The sequence below is a fragment of the Anomaloglossus baeobatrachus genome, chromosome 9 (assembly GCF_048569485.1).
Source record: "Anomaloglossus baeobatrachus isolate aAnoBae1 chromosome 9, aAnoBae1.hap1, whole genome shotgun sequence".
Classification (NCBI taxonomy): domain Eukaryota; kingdom Metazoa; phylum Chordata; class Amphibia; order Anura; family Aromobatidae; genus Anomaloglossus; species Anomaloglossus baeobatrachus.
The window spans coordinates 112,383,315-112,402,127 of record NC_134361.1 but is presented as its reverse complement, the minus strand read 5'-3'; the positions used below and the strand labels follow the sequence as shown (position 1 = coordinate 112,402,127).

The following is an 18,813-nucleotide window of genomic DNA, read 5'->3' as shown; positions in this document are numbered from 1 at the left end:
GCCATTAACTCCTTATTACCCCGATTGCCACCGCATCAGGACAATTCGGGATGAGCTGGGTAGAGTCCCGGGACTGTTGCATCTAATTGATGCGGAATTTCTGGGCGGCTGCTGGCTGATATTTTTAGACTGGTTAGCTCTCCATAATGTGGGGCTCCTCATCCTGAAAATACCAGCCATCAGCTGTGTGGCTTTACTTTGGCTGGTATAAAAATTGGGGGGACCGAACGCCGTTTTTTTAAATTATTTATTTTACTGGAAGATATAGACTTGCCCACCGGCGGCTGTGATTGGTTGCAGTGAGACGGCTATCACTCAGCATACGGGCGTGTCTGCCTGCAGACAATCATAGGCGGCGGGGGAAGCAGGGAATACGCGATGGAATAATGAGCGGCTGGCATTTTCAAAAACTGGTGAAGCCGCCAGAGCAGTGTGACAGCTGTGCCGCGCCAGTGATCGGTGAGTGTGAAAGAGAGAGGGAGAGACCGACCGAGAGAGACAGACTCTGGGCATGCCCAGAAACAAAAACCAGATCAGTTGTTGGATTCCATCATATGCCAGATAACGATGGATCCGGCGCCCATAGGCTTCCATTATACAACATGCCGAACGGTGCCGGGTCCGACTTGGTCCGTTTTTTTGCAGGAGACAAAAAACGTTGAATGCTGCGTCCTTTCTGGCAGCTGTAGCAAGAAATTTCGCCGGATCCGGTGGACGCTGCATGCAACGCAAGGCCATCCAGCCCAACCGGCGCTATTACAAGTCAATGGGGAATAAAACTGATGCAGCACCGGATCAGTTTTATCCGCATTTCGCCAGATTGTGCTTGACGGCGAAAAACAGATGTGTGAAAGCAGCCTTTACAGGGTAGGTAACTCCAGTAGGTGGCCGGGCACTCAGAAGTGATAAACCTCTTTTAAGATTGCATCCAAATGTGCCCTTCTACAAGGCAGCTTCTCTTCCCAGTAGGGCACCTGTCTGTATCCGTGTGTCAGTGATCCATGTTGTAATGGAGATGTAGTAGTGTATGTTTCAGATTTTTGGCAGCGTTTCCATACCTAGTGGGTGACCGTACTTGCGTTTTTTTCATTGCTTTTTTTTTTATCTAGCGTTTTTGACTCTGTAGTTTCTCTTGGTGTCTTGTTTTGTCTACTTTGCTTTTGACAAAGTTTTTTCTGTGGTTTTGCAAAAACCTTTTGAGTCATGTGCGGATCCCATGCTGCTTTAGTGCATTTCTGCAGCTGAAGCTTGTGCGTTTTACTCGTGAATTTCACCCATCGCTTTTCATAAAGGTAAAATTGATGTTTTGCAGATTTCAAACACTCCGCAGGTCAGCGTATACAGCAGAAAATAAAATGAGACTTCTCAAAGTTCTATCTGCATTACAGAGATAATACGCAGCTTCAAAAACTCCTTGTGGGAATTTAATTACACCCTGCGGTTTTTCCAAATGTGCCACAAGGAAACATTTAGTGATTATACCACCAACTTGCTGATATTGTACAGTCTTTTGGTTCTTACAGTATGGCTGCACTCGGAGCAGTGTTCTCCATCACTCCCTCGTACGTTCCAGCATGAAAACGCTGCTAATTAAGGGAGTCAGGAGCAAGAATTTGCTGATCACAGACCTATTTTACATTCTCTGCGTGTCATTTGAAAAATAAGTGATATGTATAGATGGCTATCTACAGTAATGTCACGTGTTAAAGTAATACTCTGGGTTTGTTTTACTGCATCCTGACAGTTTGTGTAAGTGTGTATATATGTGCAGTGTGTATGTGTATATACATATGTACGTACATACATACACTCACGTACGTACACTCGTTCAAATGATTTTTATTAGGTTTTGTAGTTAACAAATCTTGAAATCATGCGTTACATACACTCACGTACATACGCTCACTGTTTCAGCAAGTATTGCCTTACATGCTTGTTCTTGGAAATTACTCCTCTGGTCATGTGAAGTGAAAGCATGATGACACCTGGGAATAGCATAGCATTGTTCTCTTTAAGTGGGGTGGTGTTGGTATGGGGGGGAGGGTAGGTGCTTGACCATTTCAGCATCCATAACTGCTTTATGATACAATGGCTTTCAATATGTTACACACATTCACACTCTTGCACACTGTGCCACACGTTCTCCACAGGGAGAGGAGAGACTAGACAAATATTACTTGATTACATAGCTATTTCTTTTGTAATGTTAGAGATCAGGTTTAATTCCACTCAGTTGGCTTTAAGGGCTAATGGCTCTCCTAGTGGAGTCACATGCCTGTGTGAGGAGTCTTATAAGCCACGCAATGCAACGGATTGCAAACTGATATTGGTTAGCCCATTTAGGGGAATACAGAGGCGAGAATAGACTGTCATCCCAGCAGGCACAGATGGTACTGGCTCTAGTCAGTTATGTCATAACTGAGATTCAAGATTGTCTGAAAAGAACACTGATATATATATACACACGTTTTCATTTAGAATCTGCCCATGTAGTGGATATTACTCCCGCTTCTGACCACCCCTTTTATCTGCCCGATGTGTTCAGCTCTGTTATTCACATGCCCGGTAGCTCGCTCCCGGTCCTCATACACATGGCACAGTGTTTCCTGCTATTGTACAGGCCCACTAAACACTGGATTCCCTAAAGGTCCACAGATGCGGCTGACAGTCTTGTGTATGGGGGTGCCAACCAACTTGTTGGGGGAAGAGGTGGATCATGTTTGATTTCACATTGCCAATTGAATTCTTCTCCCAGACGTAAGCCACCAGCAGAGATGTCTATCGGCAGCTTTCCCATAGAGAACAAAGTATATGGCTGACATATCTGCATGTGGCCTAATGCCATCTAATACGTATGGCCAGTGTCAATGTAGTTGTAACATCAGACAGGGGTAGCAATGGCAAGTATCTAACAGTAATGAGTTGGGGGGGGTTAAATAAAAAAACCTTGTGAATGTGTCATTTAAAACTACAACTCAGCCCATAAAAAAACAGTCCTGCTCAGATGAGAAAAAAAGTGATGGAAGAGCACAAAAATTAAATTTGGCTGCAACGGGAGGGGTTAAGTAAGACTCCAGTTATAACATCCTGGATCCGAGGTTTAGATTTTGTATTAAGACTGTAAGGCTAATGTCTCAGATGGGGGAGATTCCTTGCTATATGGACCAAAAGTCACAGCAAAGATGTATGAAGACAATGCGCAGCATGGCGGATTATTCTCCGCTGCCCATGTGATTGTGTGCTGAGGTTTGGCGCTCCTCCAGTTGTGCTCGGCATAGGTGCACGGTCAGCTGGTAAAAAGCCAACAGCCATCACTTTTCTGATGAGGCAAGCCCGTTGGAGAATCCAAGCAGTGTTACTTAATGTTGGTTACATTGCAGATGAAGTTTTATTTTTAGTGGCAGATGCTGTGCCGAGCTCTCAGCGTCCCACAGAGTACAAACGAGGATACAGCTTTACCTCTGCCTTTCTCATGTTTTCTATTATAAAGTAATGCATCACTTTTCTTGTCACAATACGGTGGCCTACATTACTCCCTTATAACACGACCCAGCCTCCTGTCCGACTAATATATTGGTCTATATACAGTACATAATAACCTAATATATTGATAGAACTGCACCCATCTACATGAGCACATAAGCTGCCCATACTAAGTGCCTTTTGATGATGCAGCGTGTTGATTAGTACTCACTTTTTTTTTTTTTTTTTCTTTGTTACAATTTAGGCTTTTGCGTAAGCAATTATTGGTACTATAGTTCATTACATGTGTATGAATGTTGATTCCTATTTCTGGTGTGGTCGTCTTTCATTGCTGTAAAGATGAGAATAAAGGGATTCTGTCATCAGTATTTGTGAGAGCAGCATCGTATAGGGAAAGAGACCCGAATTCCAGGGAGTCACTTACAAGTTTGTGTGCTGTAGTTTCAACACAATCAGTGTTTTATCAACTGGAGATTCACTGCTGGACTAATGTCACATGGCAGTTCGGCTAGTCTGTGAAACCACGCCCCCACCAGTGATGGGCAGTTTCCTGACAGTGCACATGGAACACTGCCTATCAGAGGTGTGGGTGGGGTTATACAGAGCTCAACATTTTTACCACTGCTAAATCTACAGCAGAGAAAACAGATTCTATCAAAACTGCACCAAGCAGTCCAGCAAGTGACACATGATTGAATTCAAGCTCTGTCCCTACACCATACTGCTCTCACATTACACAGCAAAAACCTGCAGACAGATTTTCTTTAAAGGGGATCTGTCACCAGGTTTTTTGCTACCTTATCTGAGAGCGGCATAATGTAGAGACAGAGACCCTGATTCCAGCATCGTCACTACTGAGCTGTTTGCTGTCATTTTGATAAAATCAATGTTTTCCATGTTGCAGATCTAGCAGTTATACAGAGCTCATGAATATGCTGGACTACCTGGGGAGGGGAAAGCAAACTGCCAATTGAGAAGCGTAGTGGACCACCCCTTTAAGGGTGTTGATTTTTTTTTAAATTACTATTGCCAATTGCTTAGTTGGTCTTATGGTCATGTTACACACGACGACTTCGCTTCTAAGTCACCATTTTCTGTGACGTAGCAGTGAACTTGCTAGCGATGTCGCTGTGTGTGACATCCAGCAACGACCTGGTCCCTGCTGTGAGGTCGCCGGTCGTTGCTGAATGTCCTGGACCATTTTTTGTATGTTGCTCTCCCGCTGTGAAGCACACATCGCTGTGTGTGACAGCGAGAGAGCAACAACTGAATGTGCAGGGAGCCGGCTTCTGGCAGCCTGCGGTAAGCTGTAACAAAGGTAAACATCGGGTAACCAAGCGAAGTGCTTTGCTTGGTTACCTGATATTTACCTTGGTTACTAGCATCCGCCGCTCTCAGGCTGCCAGTGCCGGCTCCCTGCACGCGTAGCCAGAGTACACATCGGGTAAATAAGCAAAGGTTTGCTTATTAACCCGATGTGTACTCTGGCTACGAGTGCAGGGAGCCAGCGTTAAGCGGTGTGCGCTGGTAACCAAGGTAAATATTGGGTAACCAGCGAAGCATTTTGCTTGGTTACCCGATATTTACCTTAGTTACCAAGCGCAGTATCGCTTCCACGCGTCGCTGCTGGCTGGGGGCTGGTCACTGGTCGCATTTGCCTGTTTGACAGCTCACCAGCGACCATGTAACGACGCAGCAGCGATCCTGATGAGGTCAGGTTGTCGTCGTGATCGCTGCTGCGTCGCTACGTGTGACCCTAGCTTTATGGTTCCTAAGCTCTGCTATGGAGATAGTAAGTAAATACGTGTGCATCTGACATATGGCTTCAGGCTCGTCAAATCAGTATGTAAATGTTCCTGATATCGGACTTTTCCAAATTAAATTGGATGTTACTACTCTTCCATTTCCTAATGTAACATTGCATGAAAGGTCCCCATATCCTACCAGTGATCATGACACGTGGGCGCATCTGTATACTCACGTGCAGTGTATTGGAGCATACGCAGGGTGTGATCTCTGCAGACCAATGATGATCTGTATAGTGGCCACTATATATACGCCGGTGTATCTGGTAAACCATGATGGGGAGGAGCACTCCGGCAGCCCCCGCTACAGCTGATCGCCTGTTGTGGACACATCTTCATTGATAATCACCATTAAGCTTCATCAGCTATTTAGAATGTTGCTAAATTAGGTTTCCATTGTGATGTGCCTGTCCACAATGCAGACTTGTCCCTCTGGATGTGCCGGGCCCGGTCTTATCTCACAGTCCTGGCTGTGATTGCTCCGACGTTATGGATTCTTGAATACGCTTTTCAGTATGTTGCGGTGAAATCACTTTCCATCACTTTCCATTCTATTTGTCCTGTTGCGTTTCATCTTCGCCTCTTGAACATTTTTACCTCGGTTCACCTTTATAATTAATATTATAGAAGGAGCCGCTCATGAGTTCTCGCTGCTTCTTGCATTATTCAGGCAGCGCCTAACAAATATGCAGACTTGCTTGCAAAATGTCACTTCCCATTGTGTTCTGTGTCAGTCATTAAACACCAGTCTAGCCTAAACAGCGCTCTATATTTGTGGATAGATCATTAAAACGATCGGCCAGAAGAGTAAAACCCTCTGCCTGCCTGAACTTTACCACCATTCGTTCCGGTGATCAGCAGCCTGTTCAGATTGCGATATTATTGTGAAAAAGCGTTCCATTCACCATTATATTGCAGTGTAAATTTACCTTAACACCTTTTTTAACAAGAGCTCAAGTATCTGATGCCTTGTCAACCAAAGCCCTTGCCATTTGTGACCTGTTTATATACAATATGCACGGAGATGACCTCTGAGGACTATTTACACTGCACAAATCAGCAGTGTAATTATAATTGTGCAGTGAAAGAGGCTGCTGATCACCCAATAAGCAAGTAGAACACTCGATCGTCGGGTGAAATGTTCCTTTGATCATTGGTTTGGACAGTTCCATCCCATCTAACCAGGGTTAGTGCTGCTGAGAACAATGGCATCCTATGTGCGCTGCGCATCGATTAGATTGTTGAGCACATATTTGATGTGCAGTCTGCCTGTAGACAGCCTATTAATCAATTTACTGTTGCACAATGTCTAATGGAAGCTGACCCTTAGGCTATGTGCGCACTAGGCGTTTTTTCACGCTGCGTTTTTATGTGCGTTTTTGTCTAAAAAACGCACCCGCGGCTAAAAAAACGCGGCAAAAACGCATGCGTTTTTGCCGCGATTTGGTGCGTTTTTTGCTGCGTTTTTGCTCACTGCGTTTTTAATCAGTGCACAATGCCATTAAAGATTGTTGATGAAAAAAAAAAAAAAAAAGGTCTGATGTCATTTCCTTCTTCAAAATGTTCATTGTATGCAGGAGAGCAGACAGCTGCAGAACTAGTGTATGCAGGAGAGCAGACAGCAGCTGCAGAACTACAAGTCTCAGCATCCTCCATTCACTAGTGTAAGCAGGAGAGCAGACAGCAGCTGCAGAACTACAAGTCTCAGCATCCTCCATTCACTAGTGTATGCAGGAGAGCAGACAGCAGCTGCAGAACTACAAGTCTCAGCATCCTCCATTCACTAGTGTATGCAGGAGAGCAGACAGCAGCTGCAGAACTACAAGTCTCAGCATCCTCCATTCACTAGTGTATGCAGGAGAGCAGACAGCAGCTGCAGAACTACAAGTCTCAGCATCCTCCATTCACTAGTGTATGGAGGAGAGCAGACAGCAGCTGCAGAACTGCAAGTCTCAGCATCCTCCATTCACTAGTGTATGCAGGAGAGCAGACAGCAGCTGCAGAACTACAAGTCTCAGCATCCTCCATTCACTAGTGTATGGAGGAGAGCAGACAGCAGCTGCAGAACTACAAGTCTCAGCATCCTCCATTCACTAGTGTATGCAGGAGAGCAGACAGCAGCTGCAGAACTACAAGTCTCAGCATCCTCCATCCAGGACTGTATGCAGTTTTTTGCCCAAAAAAAATGACATGGGCTTCGCCATATTGTTGTATGCTAGCCGGGTACAGCAGGCAGGTATGGGCTGCCCCCAACCCCCAGCTGCCTATTTGTACCCGGCTGGGAACCAAAAATATAGGGAAGCCCTTTTTTTTAAAATTATTTCATGAATTTCATGAAATAATTTTAAAAAAAAATGACGTGAACTTCGCCCAATTTTTGAGTCCAGCCGGGTACAACTAGGCAGCTGGGGATTGGAATCCACAGTGCAGGGTGCCCATGCTTTCTGGGCACCCCAGCTGTGAATTGCAGTCCCGCAGCCACCCCAGAAAATGGCGCTTTCATAGAAGCGCCATCTTCTGGCGCTGTATCCAACTCTTCTAGCTGCCCTGGTGACGGGTGGCTAGCTAGGTAATAATGGAGTTAGGGCTAGCTGTATATTATCAGCTAGCCCTAAGCCCGAAATTCATGGTGTCACGCCAATATTAGACATGGCCACCATGAATTTCTAGTAATGATAAAAAAAAAACACAACACAGAGAAAAATATTTTTATTAGAAATAAAACACAACACAATTAGTGACTCCATCTTTATTGAAATAAACCCCCCTCCGCAGTAATCCTGGGTCAGGGTCCCGCGCCGTCCAATCAGGATCCAATATCATCTGATCGGTTTGCTGGAAGGCATACCGATCAGATGATCTGTCAGGTTAAACTACGTGAATCACATCACACATCAGCTGATTGTATAAAAGCCGATTATACAATCAGCTGATGCATCAGTAGAAAAAAAAAAAAAAATAATAATACTCACTTATGTGCTGTGCTGATTACCGGCAGCTCCTGGAGCGATCGATTGGACAGGAGTCTGATCCTATACGATCGCTGCCGGAGCTGCCGGTAATCAGCTGATGAAGTCCCCTGACGGCAGGATCAGCTGATAGCCGGCCGAAAAAGCCGGCGAGACTACGATCAGCTGATGCGTCAGGTGACTGCATCAGGTGATCAGCGCCAGGTCCTGCAAGCAAGGTCCTGCCCCGGGGAGACTGCACACAGCCAGAGCGGCGGGACCGGGAGGAGATGGGAGCGGGCATGGCACCGGGACCCTGCGGACAGGTGAGTATATGACATTTTTTTTTTTCTACTGTTCACTTTGGTTTTCGCCGCTGCCTCCACCTCCCGCCCAGACATGGCGCCGCACGGAGCTGACATGCACAGGACGGGAGGTGGAAGCGGCGGTGACTGTACCGGGAGGATTCATGCTTCTGTGTTTACCAACAGAAGGAATCCTCTTCCTGTACACGTCACTGTAGTGCCCACCCCTTGCGTGTATAGCTGCGTTTTTAGTCATAGAAACGCGGCTATATGCGTTATTCATTGCGTTTTTAACATCTCATTGAATTCAATGAGTGAAAAACGCAGTGGAAAACGCAGAAATAATTGACATGCTGCGTTTTTGTGGTCACCACAAAAACGCAGCTAAAAAAAACGCTGTGTGAGGACAGCACTTCTGAAAACCCATTGACATTGCTGGGGAAGCAATGTCACTGCGTTTTCAGCACAAAAACGCGGTAAAAAACGCCGCTAAAAACGCCTAGTGCGCACATAGCCTTAGGCTATATGCGCACGCTGCTTTCTTTCCTCGCAGTTTTGTGGTTTTTTTGGTGCAGTTTTGTTGTCAGAACTTTTACTTTTGACAGTGTGGTTTGTGTTTGTTTTTTTTTGTATTTTTTTTTTACATTTCCAGGCTCTGTGACAAGGTGCAGTTTTGGTTGCAGTTTGTGTGCAGAAAAAACTGCTGCGTGCGCATATAGCCTTAGGCTGCTTTCACACATCCGGCTTGAGCTCTGCGGCTCAATCCGGCTGTGCAAGCTATGCAACGGATGCGGTGAAAACACCGCATCCTTTGCATAAGTTTTTTTCCCTTGCGGCCCGTCCAGTTTTTGCCGCTTGCGGCATGCTACTGAGCATGCGCAGTGGCAAAAACCGCATGCGGCGGCCGGATGCGGTTTTTGCCGCATCCGGCCGCCATAGGCATGCATTGAAAAATGCGCCGCATCGAACGAATGTGGCGCGATGCGGTTTTTTTTGCCGCACGAAAAAAACGTGCTAGGCAACGTTCCATCCGGCCGTTGCATCGGCTAAATCTGCAGCATGCGGCAAAAAACGGATGGAACGCAAGCCCATGCGGCACTAATTAAAGTCTATGCAGAAAAAACGCAACTGGCAGCAAAAAAAAACGGTTGCGATTTTCCTGCAAAGTGCCGGAGTGTGCCGCATTGCAGAAACCGGAGGTGTGAAAGCAGCCTTAGTGATACATTGTTCTGTGTAGTATCTAAGGGTATTTGCCCATGTTAAGTATTTGGTGCAGAAATGTCTATAGTTTCTGCATCTCTTGGGAGGAAAATGCAGCAGCAAAAAACACTCGTTTTTATTCTGCCGCCCGTTTTTGGTGGATTTTTGCCATTCATTAGTATGGGTGAAATCTGCGGTAAAAACAGTTTATTTAAATTTGCACCAAATTCTGGAACGAGAAAATAAGCAACGTGCGCATGAGACTTAAGGATTCTCATTCACTTTGCTGGCATTAGGAAACCCCTCCAGTGTGAAAAACGCATCAAACACACACGTGCACACAGCCGAAGTCTAGATACATGAAATGTCAGTAATGTGATTTTCTTTTCTTTTCTTTTGCAAGCCCACTGTTTGTAACTTGGAAGATTGGACGGGACAAAAGGCTGCGTGGCTGCATAGGAACCTTTTCTGCCATGAACCTGCATTCTGGTCTCAGGGAGTACACACTTACCAGGTAACTCAGGAGCGTTGGTTTTTATCTGGAAAACTTCTACTCTTATGTGGTTTTGCCGTCATTGAAGTGTGTAGAGTATAATGAAATGTCTCAGCCAGTGAGTGCAGTACAGACTGACAGCGTTTAGTTGGTGCTAAAGTTGTCCGCCTCTACATCCATTAACCAGGCAAAGATTGACTCCAGAATTGTGACTCCAGAGAGAACATTTCCTCCGCTGCATTACAAAGCCCTTGTTTTATACACTTGAGTCAGAATGAGCCTGGACCTTTGCTCCACGACAGTTTTTTCTTTACATTTTTTGTCTTGTGCTCATTTTCCTTTTAAAGGCAGGACTACTGCAAAGAATTCTTGATAATTTTTCACCACTTAGGCCTAAGACGCACGGCATGAAAACCGGACTGAGTGGAATGCGATAAAACATTCCATTCCACTCAGACCAATATTAACCTATGTGCCAGCACCCATGAGCGATTATTTTCTCAGCCCCAATCGGACCGAGAAAACAATCGCAGCATGCTGTGGGTGTAATGCAAGACTCTTTTCTCTCGCACCCATTCAAGTCTATGGGGTGAGAGAAAGATCGCACTGTACTCGTGCTACACTGGTGTACTGCGAGTGGCGAGAGGGAGAAAATGGCAGTAGCCGGCTACGGAGGAGAGATGGAGATAAATCCCTCTTTCCCCTCCTTAGCGCTGGCCCGCACCTCCTCAGCGCCATCCTGTCCCCCGCAGTTGAGGTCCGATTGCATGATCAGACCTCAGTCACAGTGACACTCACATGACACTCTGCCTCCGCTGTGCTGCCAGCGCGAGCCAAGTGTCATGCGAGGATCGCATTAGTCCCCGTGTGCCCCCGGCCTTACTTGAGCACTTGATGGCCCCAGTTAGTGAGGTGGACCAAACACCCCTGTGTAGGTGGCGTATCTATCTGTGTGCTTGATTTTCTGCACTTTAACACAATAGTGATTGCTGAAAAATCTGAACTGGTGCACCCTGTAGACGGATTCTGCATATCATATACTCACAGATACTTGACCGCTGTTCCTACTTGGAACACTAGAGAATCCTCCGTGTGTGTGATGTGAGGACTTGCAGGTCTGCAGTCACATAGTGGCACATAAGACTGCAGACTGGGGGATTTAGACTGGATAAACCCCTTTAACGTTTTCATTTTGGGAAAAATCCTTGAACACATTGAAAAGTTCTCTGAAATGCCCCATCCCATCAGGATGGAGCTTCATACTTTTTCTGTAGAACGGCCAGGAAAGGCCAATGGATGCTTTTCATTATCTCCAGCAACCTCCTAGGGAATAAAAGGCGTACTTCAGAGCCCTGTTCCCAGGATGGCGGTGGTCCTGGCTGTCGGACCCCACCAGTCCATCAATTATATTTCCTTTGGAAAGGTGGCAAGTTTTAATCTTGGGAATAACCCTTTATTGTTGTGCGCAGCCCTACTGATGCCAGCTGCATCTCAGCCAAAATCTGTTTGCTTAGTCAACTAATGGTTATGAGCAGCTTAATTCTGTTCTATCCCAAGACATTTAGCCTTACGCTACATTCACACATCTGTGTCTATATTTATATCTGCGCAAATCGAACTGTATCTCGATGTGTCATCGTTTTACATTTTTTTTTTATTTTTTTATTTTAAAGAATTTAGCATGCAGTCGTTCTGAAGTTCCATTTATCCATTGACTCTTAACCATGGATTATTGAAAAATGGACGGAAAACTCAAGTACAAAGTCTGGTCATCTGCATTTAACGGATCCCCATAGACTTTATTGGACCTAATCCACAAAACTGATGAGAATCGGACATGCTCTGTGTCTCACGGACCAGACATATATGTCCTGGCTGTACACGTTCCTGGGGTGTGGAGAGGGTGGGTTGTAAGATTTGTTTTTCTTTGTCGCTCCATTGGGAGACCCAGACAATTGGGTGTATAGGCTATGCCTCCGGAGGCCGCACAAAGTATTACACTAAAAGTGTAAAGCCCCTCCCCTTCTGCCTATACACCCCCCGTGCTCCCACGGGCTCCTCAGTTTTTTGCTTTGTGCGAAGGAGGCAGACATGCACGCACAGCTCCACAGATTGGTCAGCAGCAGCTGCTGACTATATCGGATGGAAGAAAAGTGGGCCCATATAGGGCCCCCAGCATGCTCCCTTCTCACCCCACTCTTGTCGGCGGTGTGGTTAAGGTTGAGGTATCCATTGCGGGTACGGAGGCTGGAGCCCACATGCTGTTTTCCTTCCCCATCCCCCTCAGGGCTCTGGGTGAAGTGGGATCCTATCGGTCTCCAGGCACTGAGACCGTGCTTCATCCACGACTCCTGTGGAGCCTGCTGGATAGGAGCCGGGTATCGTTCAGGGACATGGCCCTGCTACTTGGAGGTACTCTGTATCCCTGTGGGGACAGCGCACAGCAACACTCCAGCTTTGCTGGGTGTGCTAGTGCACCGGGGACCGCGGCGCTGACCGGGTTAATATGTGCCATTACACACTCAGCGTTGCTGAGTGTGTTTATGTATAGGGACTGCCGCACTGACCGCCGCTGCCATGGAAACACCGCGGCGCGGCTGGGACTTGTAGTGCGCCGGGGACTTCCACGCCGGCCGCGCTTTTACGGTGGCCGCGTTTATTACTAGAGTCCCCGGCTTTTTGCGGCCTAGTTTCCTTTCTTCCCACCCCCAGCCCTGACAGGCAGGGGAAGGGCGGGACGCTGCACAGAACGAGCAGCACTGAGGGCTGGAGCATGCTTTGCATACTCCACCCCTCTCACTGTGCACAGCGCGGGCACCAGTTCCCGCACTTTCTGGGTCACGCCCACGGCTCCCTCCTCTCCTCAGGACGCCGGCAGCCATTCCTGTCAGCTCCTCGGACGCTGCAGAGGGGGACAAAGTCTGGGAGACCCAGGCAGGGACTCTGGTGGCCTCACAACCGCTTTAAGCGGGTGGTAAGCAGCACCTGTGGTGCTAGCCCCATTGTGCAGTAGTGTAACATTATATGTTTATGGTATATATATTTTACACTGTATGGTGCACAGTTGATTTCTGGCTATATACCCTATTGTGTTGCTCAGGGAAGATAATAGCATGGCGCCCACGAAAGGCAGGTTCCACTGACCCTCATTGTGTGCACTGTTCGGCCCCTGTGGCACTTACTCAGCCAGAGCCTCTGCTAAGAGGGGCCCAGGGGGAGCCACCTGCTGACACTGTCCAGGTGACGGGGACGGAGTTTGCAAAACTCTCTGAGACTATGGCTAAGATACTAGAAGCCTTGCAGTCCAGGCCGGTATCTCAGCACAGGGACTCTGTTGAATCTTTGTTCCCTGGCCCACCTCAGTTGGACCAACAATGTCCTCCCGGGGTATCTCATGGGTCCCAGGCTGAGGGTTCTGACACAGACCCCAGCCCCAGGCCGACTAAGCGAGCTCGCTTAGAATTTCCCTCGACATCATCATATTGTGCAGGGTCTCAGAGGGGGGAATCTCTGGTTGATGAAGCGGAGACAGTTGATCAGGATTCTGATCCTGAGGCCGCTCTCAATCTTGATACTCCTGACGGGGACGCCATAGTGAACGATCTTATTGCGTCCATCAATCTAATGCTAGATATTTCTCCCTCAGCTCCTCCGGCGGAGGAGTCGGCTTCTCAGCAGGAGAAATTCCGTTTCAGGTTTCCCAAGCGTACACCGAGTATGTTTCTGGACCACTCTGATTTCAGAGAGGCAGTCCAGAATCACCATGCTTGTCCAGATAAGCGTTTTTCTAAGCGCCTTAAGGATACACGTTATCCCTTTCCCCCTGACGTGGTCAAAAGTTGGGCTCAGTGTCCCAAAGTGGATCCTCCAATCTCCAGACTGGCAGCTAGATCCATACTTGCAGTGGAAGATGGGGCGTCACTCAAAGATGCCACTGACAGGCAGATGGAGCTCTGGTTGAAATCCATCTATGAAGCTATCGGCGCTTCTTTTGCCCCAGCGTTCGCAGCCGTATGGGCGCTACAAGCTATCTCAGCAGGGCAAGCGCAAATTGACGCAGCCACACGCACGTCCGCGCCACAGGTGGCGTCCATAACCACTCAGACGTCGGCATTTGCGTCTTACGCTATTAATGCTGTCCTGGACTCTGCGAGCCGTACGGCGCTTGCAGCCGCCAATTCGGTGGTACTACGCAGGGCCTTGTGGCTACGGGAATGGAAGGCAGATTCTGCTTCCAAAAAGCGCTTAACCAGTTTGCCAATTTCTGGCGACCGATTGTTTGGCGAGCGTTTGGATGAAATCATCAAACAATCCAAGGGAAAGGATACATCCTTACCCCAGCCCAAACCGAACATACCCCAACAGAGGAGGGGGCAGTCGAGGTTTCGGTCCTTTCGGGGCGCGGGCAGGTCCCAATTCTCCTCGTCCAAAAGGCCTCAGAAAGATCAAAGGAACTCTGATGCATGGCGGTCTAAGTCACGTCCTAAAAAGACCACCGGAGGTGCCGCTACCAAAGCGGCCTCCTCATGACTTTCGGCCTCCTCACTCCGCATCCTCGGTCGGTGGCAGGCTCTCCCGCTTTTGCGACACCTGGCTGCCACGGGTAAAAGACCGTTGGGTGAGAGACATTCTGTCTCACGGTTACAAGATAGAGTTCACCTCTCGTCCCCCGACTCGATTCTTCAGGTCATCCCCGCCTCCCGAGCGAGCCGAGGCTCTTCTGCAGGCGCTGGGCACTCTGAAGGCAGAAGGAGTGGTGGTCCCTGTTCCTCTTCAGCAACAGGGCCACGGTTTTTACTCCAACTTGTTTGTGGTCCCAAAGAAGGACGGGTCTTTCCGTCCTGTCCTGGACCTGAAACTTCTCAACAAACACGTAAAGACCAGGCGGTTCCGGATGGAATCCCTCCGCTCCGTCATCGCCTCAATGTCCCAAGGAGATTTCCTTGCATCGATCGATATCAAAGATGCTTATCTCCACGTACCGATTGTTCCAGAGCACCAGCGCTTCTTGCGCTTCGCCATAGAAAACGAACACCTGCAGTTCGTGGCACTGCCGTTCGGCTTGGCAACAGCCCCACGGGTTTTCACCAAGGTTATGGCTACTGTAGTAGCGGTCCTCCACTCTCAGGGTCACTCGGTGATCCCGTACTTGGACGATCTGTTGATCAAGGCACCCTCTCAAGAGGCATGCCAACACAGCCTCGACGCTACCCTGGAGACTCTCCAGAGTTTCGGGTGGATCATCAATTTTCCAAAGTCAAATCTGACACCGGCCCAATCGCTGACATACCTTGGCATGGAGTTTCATACCCTCTCGGCGATAGTGAAGCTTCCGCTGATCAAGCAGCGGTCACTACAGAAAGGGGTACAATCTCTCCTTCAAGGCCAGTCACACCCCTTGAGGCGCCTCATGCACTTCCTGGGGAAGATGGTGGCAGCAATGGAGGCAGTCCCTTTCGCGCAGTTTCACCTGCGTCCTCTTCAATGGGACATCCTACGCAAATGGGACAGGAAGCCGACGTCCCTCGACAGGAACGTCTCCCTCTCTCAGGCGACCAAAGCTTCCCTTCGGTGGTGGCTTCTTCCCACTTCATTATCGAAGGGGAAATCCTTCCTACCCCCATCCTGGGAGGTGGTCACGACGGACGCGAGTCTGTCAGGGTGGGGAGCGGTTTTTCTCCACCACAGGGCTCAGGGTACGTGGACCCAGCAAGAGTCCTCGCTTCAGATCAATGTTCTGGAAATACGGGCAGTGTATCTTGCCCTGAAAGCGTTCCAGCAGTGGCTGGAAGGCAAGCAGATCCGAATTCAGTCGGACAATTCCACAGCGGTGGCATACATCAACCACCAAGGCGGCACACGCAGTCGGCAAGCCTTCCAGGAAGTCCGGCGGATTTTGATGTGGGTGGAAGCCACGGCCTCCACCATCTCTGCAGTTCACATCCCAGGCGTGGAAAACTGGGAAGCAGATTATCTCAGTCGCCAGGGCATGGACGCAGGGGAATGGTCCCTTCACCCGGACGTGTTTCAGGAGATCTGTTGCCGCTGGGGGGTGCCGGACGTCGACCTCATGGCGTCCCGGCACAACAACAAGGTACCGACGTTCATGGCACGGTCTCAAGACCCCAGAGCTCTGGCGGCAGACGCCTTAGTTCAGGATTGGTCGCAGTTTCAGCTCCCTTATGTGTTTCCTCCGTTGGCACTGTTGCCCAGAGTGTTACGCAAGATCAGGGCCGACTGCCGCCGCGTCATCCTCGTCGCTCCAGACTGGCCGAGGCGGTCGTGGTACCCGGATCTGTGGCATCTCACGGTCGGCCAACCGTGGGCACTACCAGACCGACCAGACTTGCTATCTCAAGGGCCGTTTTTCCATCTGAATTCTGCGGCCCTCAACCTGACTGTGTGGCCATTGAGTCCTGGATCCTAGCGTCTTCAGGGTTATCTCAAGACGTCATTGCCACTATGAGACAGGCTAGGAAACCAACGTCCGCCAAGATCTACCACAGGACGTGGAAAATTTTCCTGTCGTGTTGCTCTGCTCAGGGTTTTTCTCCCTGGCCATTTGCCTTGCCCACTTTTCTGTCCTTCCTTCAATCTGGACTGGAAAAGGGTTTGTCGCTCGGCTCCCTTAAGGGACAAGTCTCAGCGCTCTCTGTGTTTTTCCAGAAGCGCCTAGCCAGACTTCCACAGGTACGCACGTTCCTGCAGGGGGTTTGTCACATCGTTCCTCCTTACAAGCGGCCGTTAGAACCCTGGGATCTGAACAAGGTGCTGATGGTTCTTCAGAAACCACCATTCGAGCCAATGAGAGATATTTCTCTCACGCCTTTCGCAGAAAGTGGTTTTTCTAGTAGCAGTCACTTCACTTCGGAGAGTGTCTGAGCTAGCAGCGCTGTCATGCAAAGCCCCTTTCCTGGTGTTTCACCAGGACAAGGTGGTTTTGCGTCCGGTTCCGGAATTTCTCCCTAAAGTGGTATCCCCCTTTCATCTCAATCAGGATATCTCCTTACCTTCTTTTTGTCCTCATCCGGTTCACCAATGTGAAAAGGATTTGCACTTGTTAGATCTGGTGAGAGCACTCAGGCTCTACATTTCTCGGATGGCGCCCCTGCGCCGCTCGGATGCACTCTTTGTCCTTGTCGCTGGCCAGCGTAAAGGGTCACAGGCTTCCAAATCAACCCTGGCTCGGTGGATCAAGGAACCAATTCTCGAAGCTTACCGTTCTGCTGGGCTTCCGGTTCCCTCAGGGCTGAAGGCCCATTCTACCAGAGCCGTGGGTGCGTCCTGGGCTTTGAGGCACCAGGCTACGGCTCAGCAGGTGTGTCAGGCGGCTACCTGGTCGAGCCTGCACACTTTCACGAAACACTATCAGGTGCATACCTATGCTTCGGCGGATGCCAGCCTAGGTAGACGAGTCCTTCAGGCGGCGGTTGCCCACCTGTAGGAAGGGGCCGTTTTACGGCTCTATCACGAGGTATTATTTTACCCACCCAGGGACTGCTTTTGGACGTCCCAATTGTCTGGGTCTCCCAATGGAGCGACAAAGAAGAAGGGAATTTTGTTTACTTACCGTAAATTCCTTTTCTTCTAGCTCCAATTGGGAGACCCAGCACCCGCCCCTGTTTTTTTGTGTGTACACATGTTGTTCATGTTGAATGGTTTCAGTTCTCCGATATTCCTTCGGATTGATTTTACTTTAAACCAGTTTATAATTCTTTTCCTCCTTCTTGCTTTTGCACCAAAACTGAGGAGCCCGTGGGAGCACGGGGGGTGTATAGGCAGAAGGGGAGGGGCTTTACACTTTTAGTGTAATACTTTGTGCGGCCTCCGGAGGCATAGCCTATACACCCAATTGTCTGGGTCTCCCAATTGGAGCTAGAAGAAAAGGAATTTACGGTAAGTAAACAAAATTCCCTTCTTTTTCAGCTATTTAACAAGTGGCAAAGTTGGCTCCAATCTGTGCACACAATGTTCAAGTGATGTCAGGCTATGTGGGAGTGTACGTTTACTGGCATAATGGTAACTGCTCACGGTTATTCCAGCAGCTGGATATCGCTCTCCAGTAATATATATGCTGTATTTTGTGGAGCGCGTCTTTAAAATATTTAGTCAGCAGACTTTTATTTTTGGTACACAGATGGCAATCATTCAATCATTTTTTTTTTTTGAGGTTTTTTTTTTTTTTTTTTTGCAATAGCTGACATGAATTAACCTGGACATACCACAGTTCTCTGAAAATATTACCAGTTTAGCCAACGCTTGTGTCTCTGAGCTAAATGCAACCTTCCAAGAATGTATTTGTTCATTTGTTTCTGGGATCAGATGTTGAAAGTAGTGATGGGTGGACCCGGACTGGAAAAGTCCAGACCCGTGCTGTTTAAAAGATACCAGAGTGCCGGAGCCAGGCCCAGAATTCTTAGGGAATTCCAACTACTGATCCGGATCCGGCGCTGTACTTGGAGTCTCCGGCGTGGCTGTAACTGCTCCCGCAGCCGCTCATTCACTTCTTGGGCCACTGATTGCCTTCATTGCATATTCACTGCTTTCCCCGCCCACCAGCATCTGTAATTGGTTGCAGT

General features: G+C 48.5%; 1 protein-coding gene across 1 annotated transcript in view; it reads left to right on the top strand.

The window, feature by feature from the left end:
- AMMECR1 (AMMECR nuclear protein 1) overlaps window positions 1-18,813 on the top strand; it is a 248,158-nt gene that overhangs the window by 198,131 nt on the left and 31,214 nt on the right. The window contains exon 3 of the mRNA XM_075323940.1: window positions 10,145-10,255. Within this exon, the coding sequence (XP_075180055.1) occupies window positions 10,145-10,255 (111 nt within the window). The remainder of the gene's footprint in view (window positions 1-10,144; window positions 10,256-18,813) is intronic.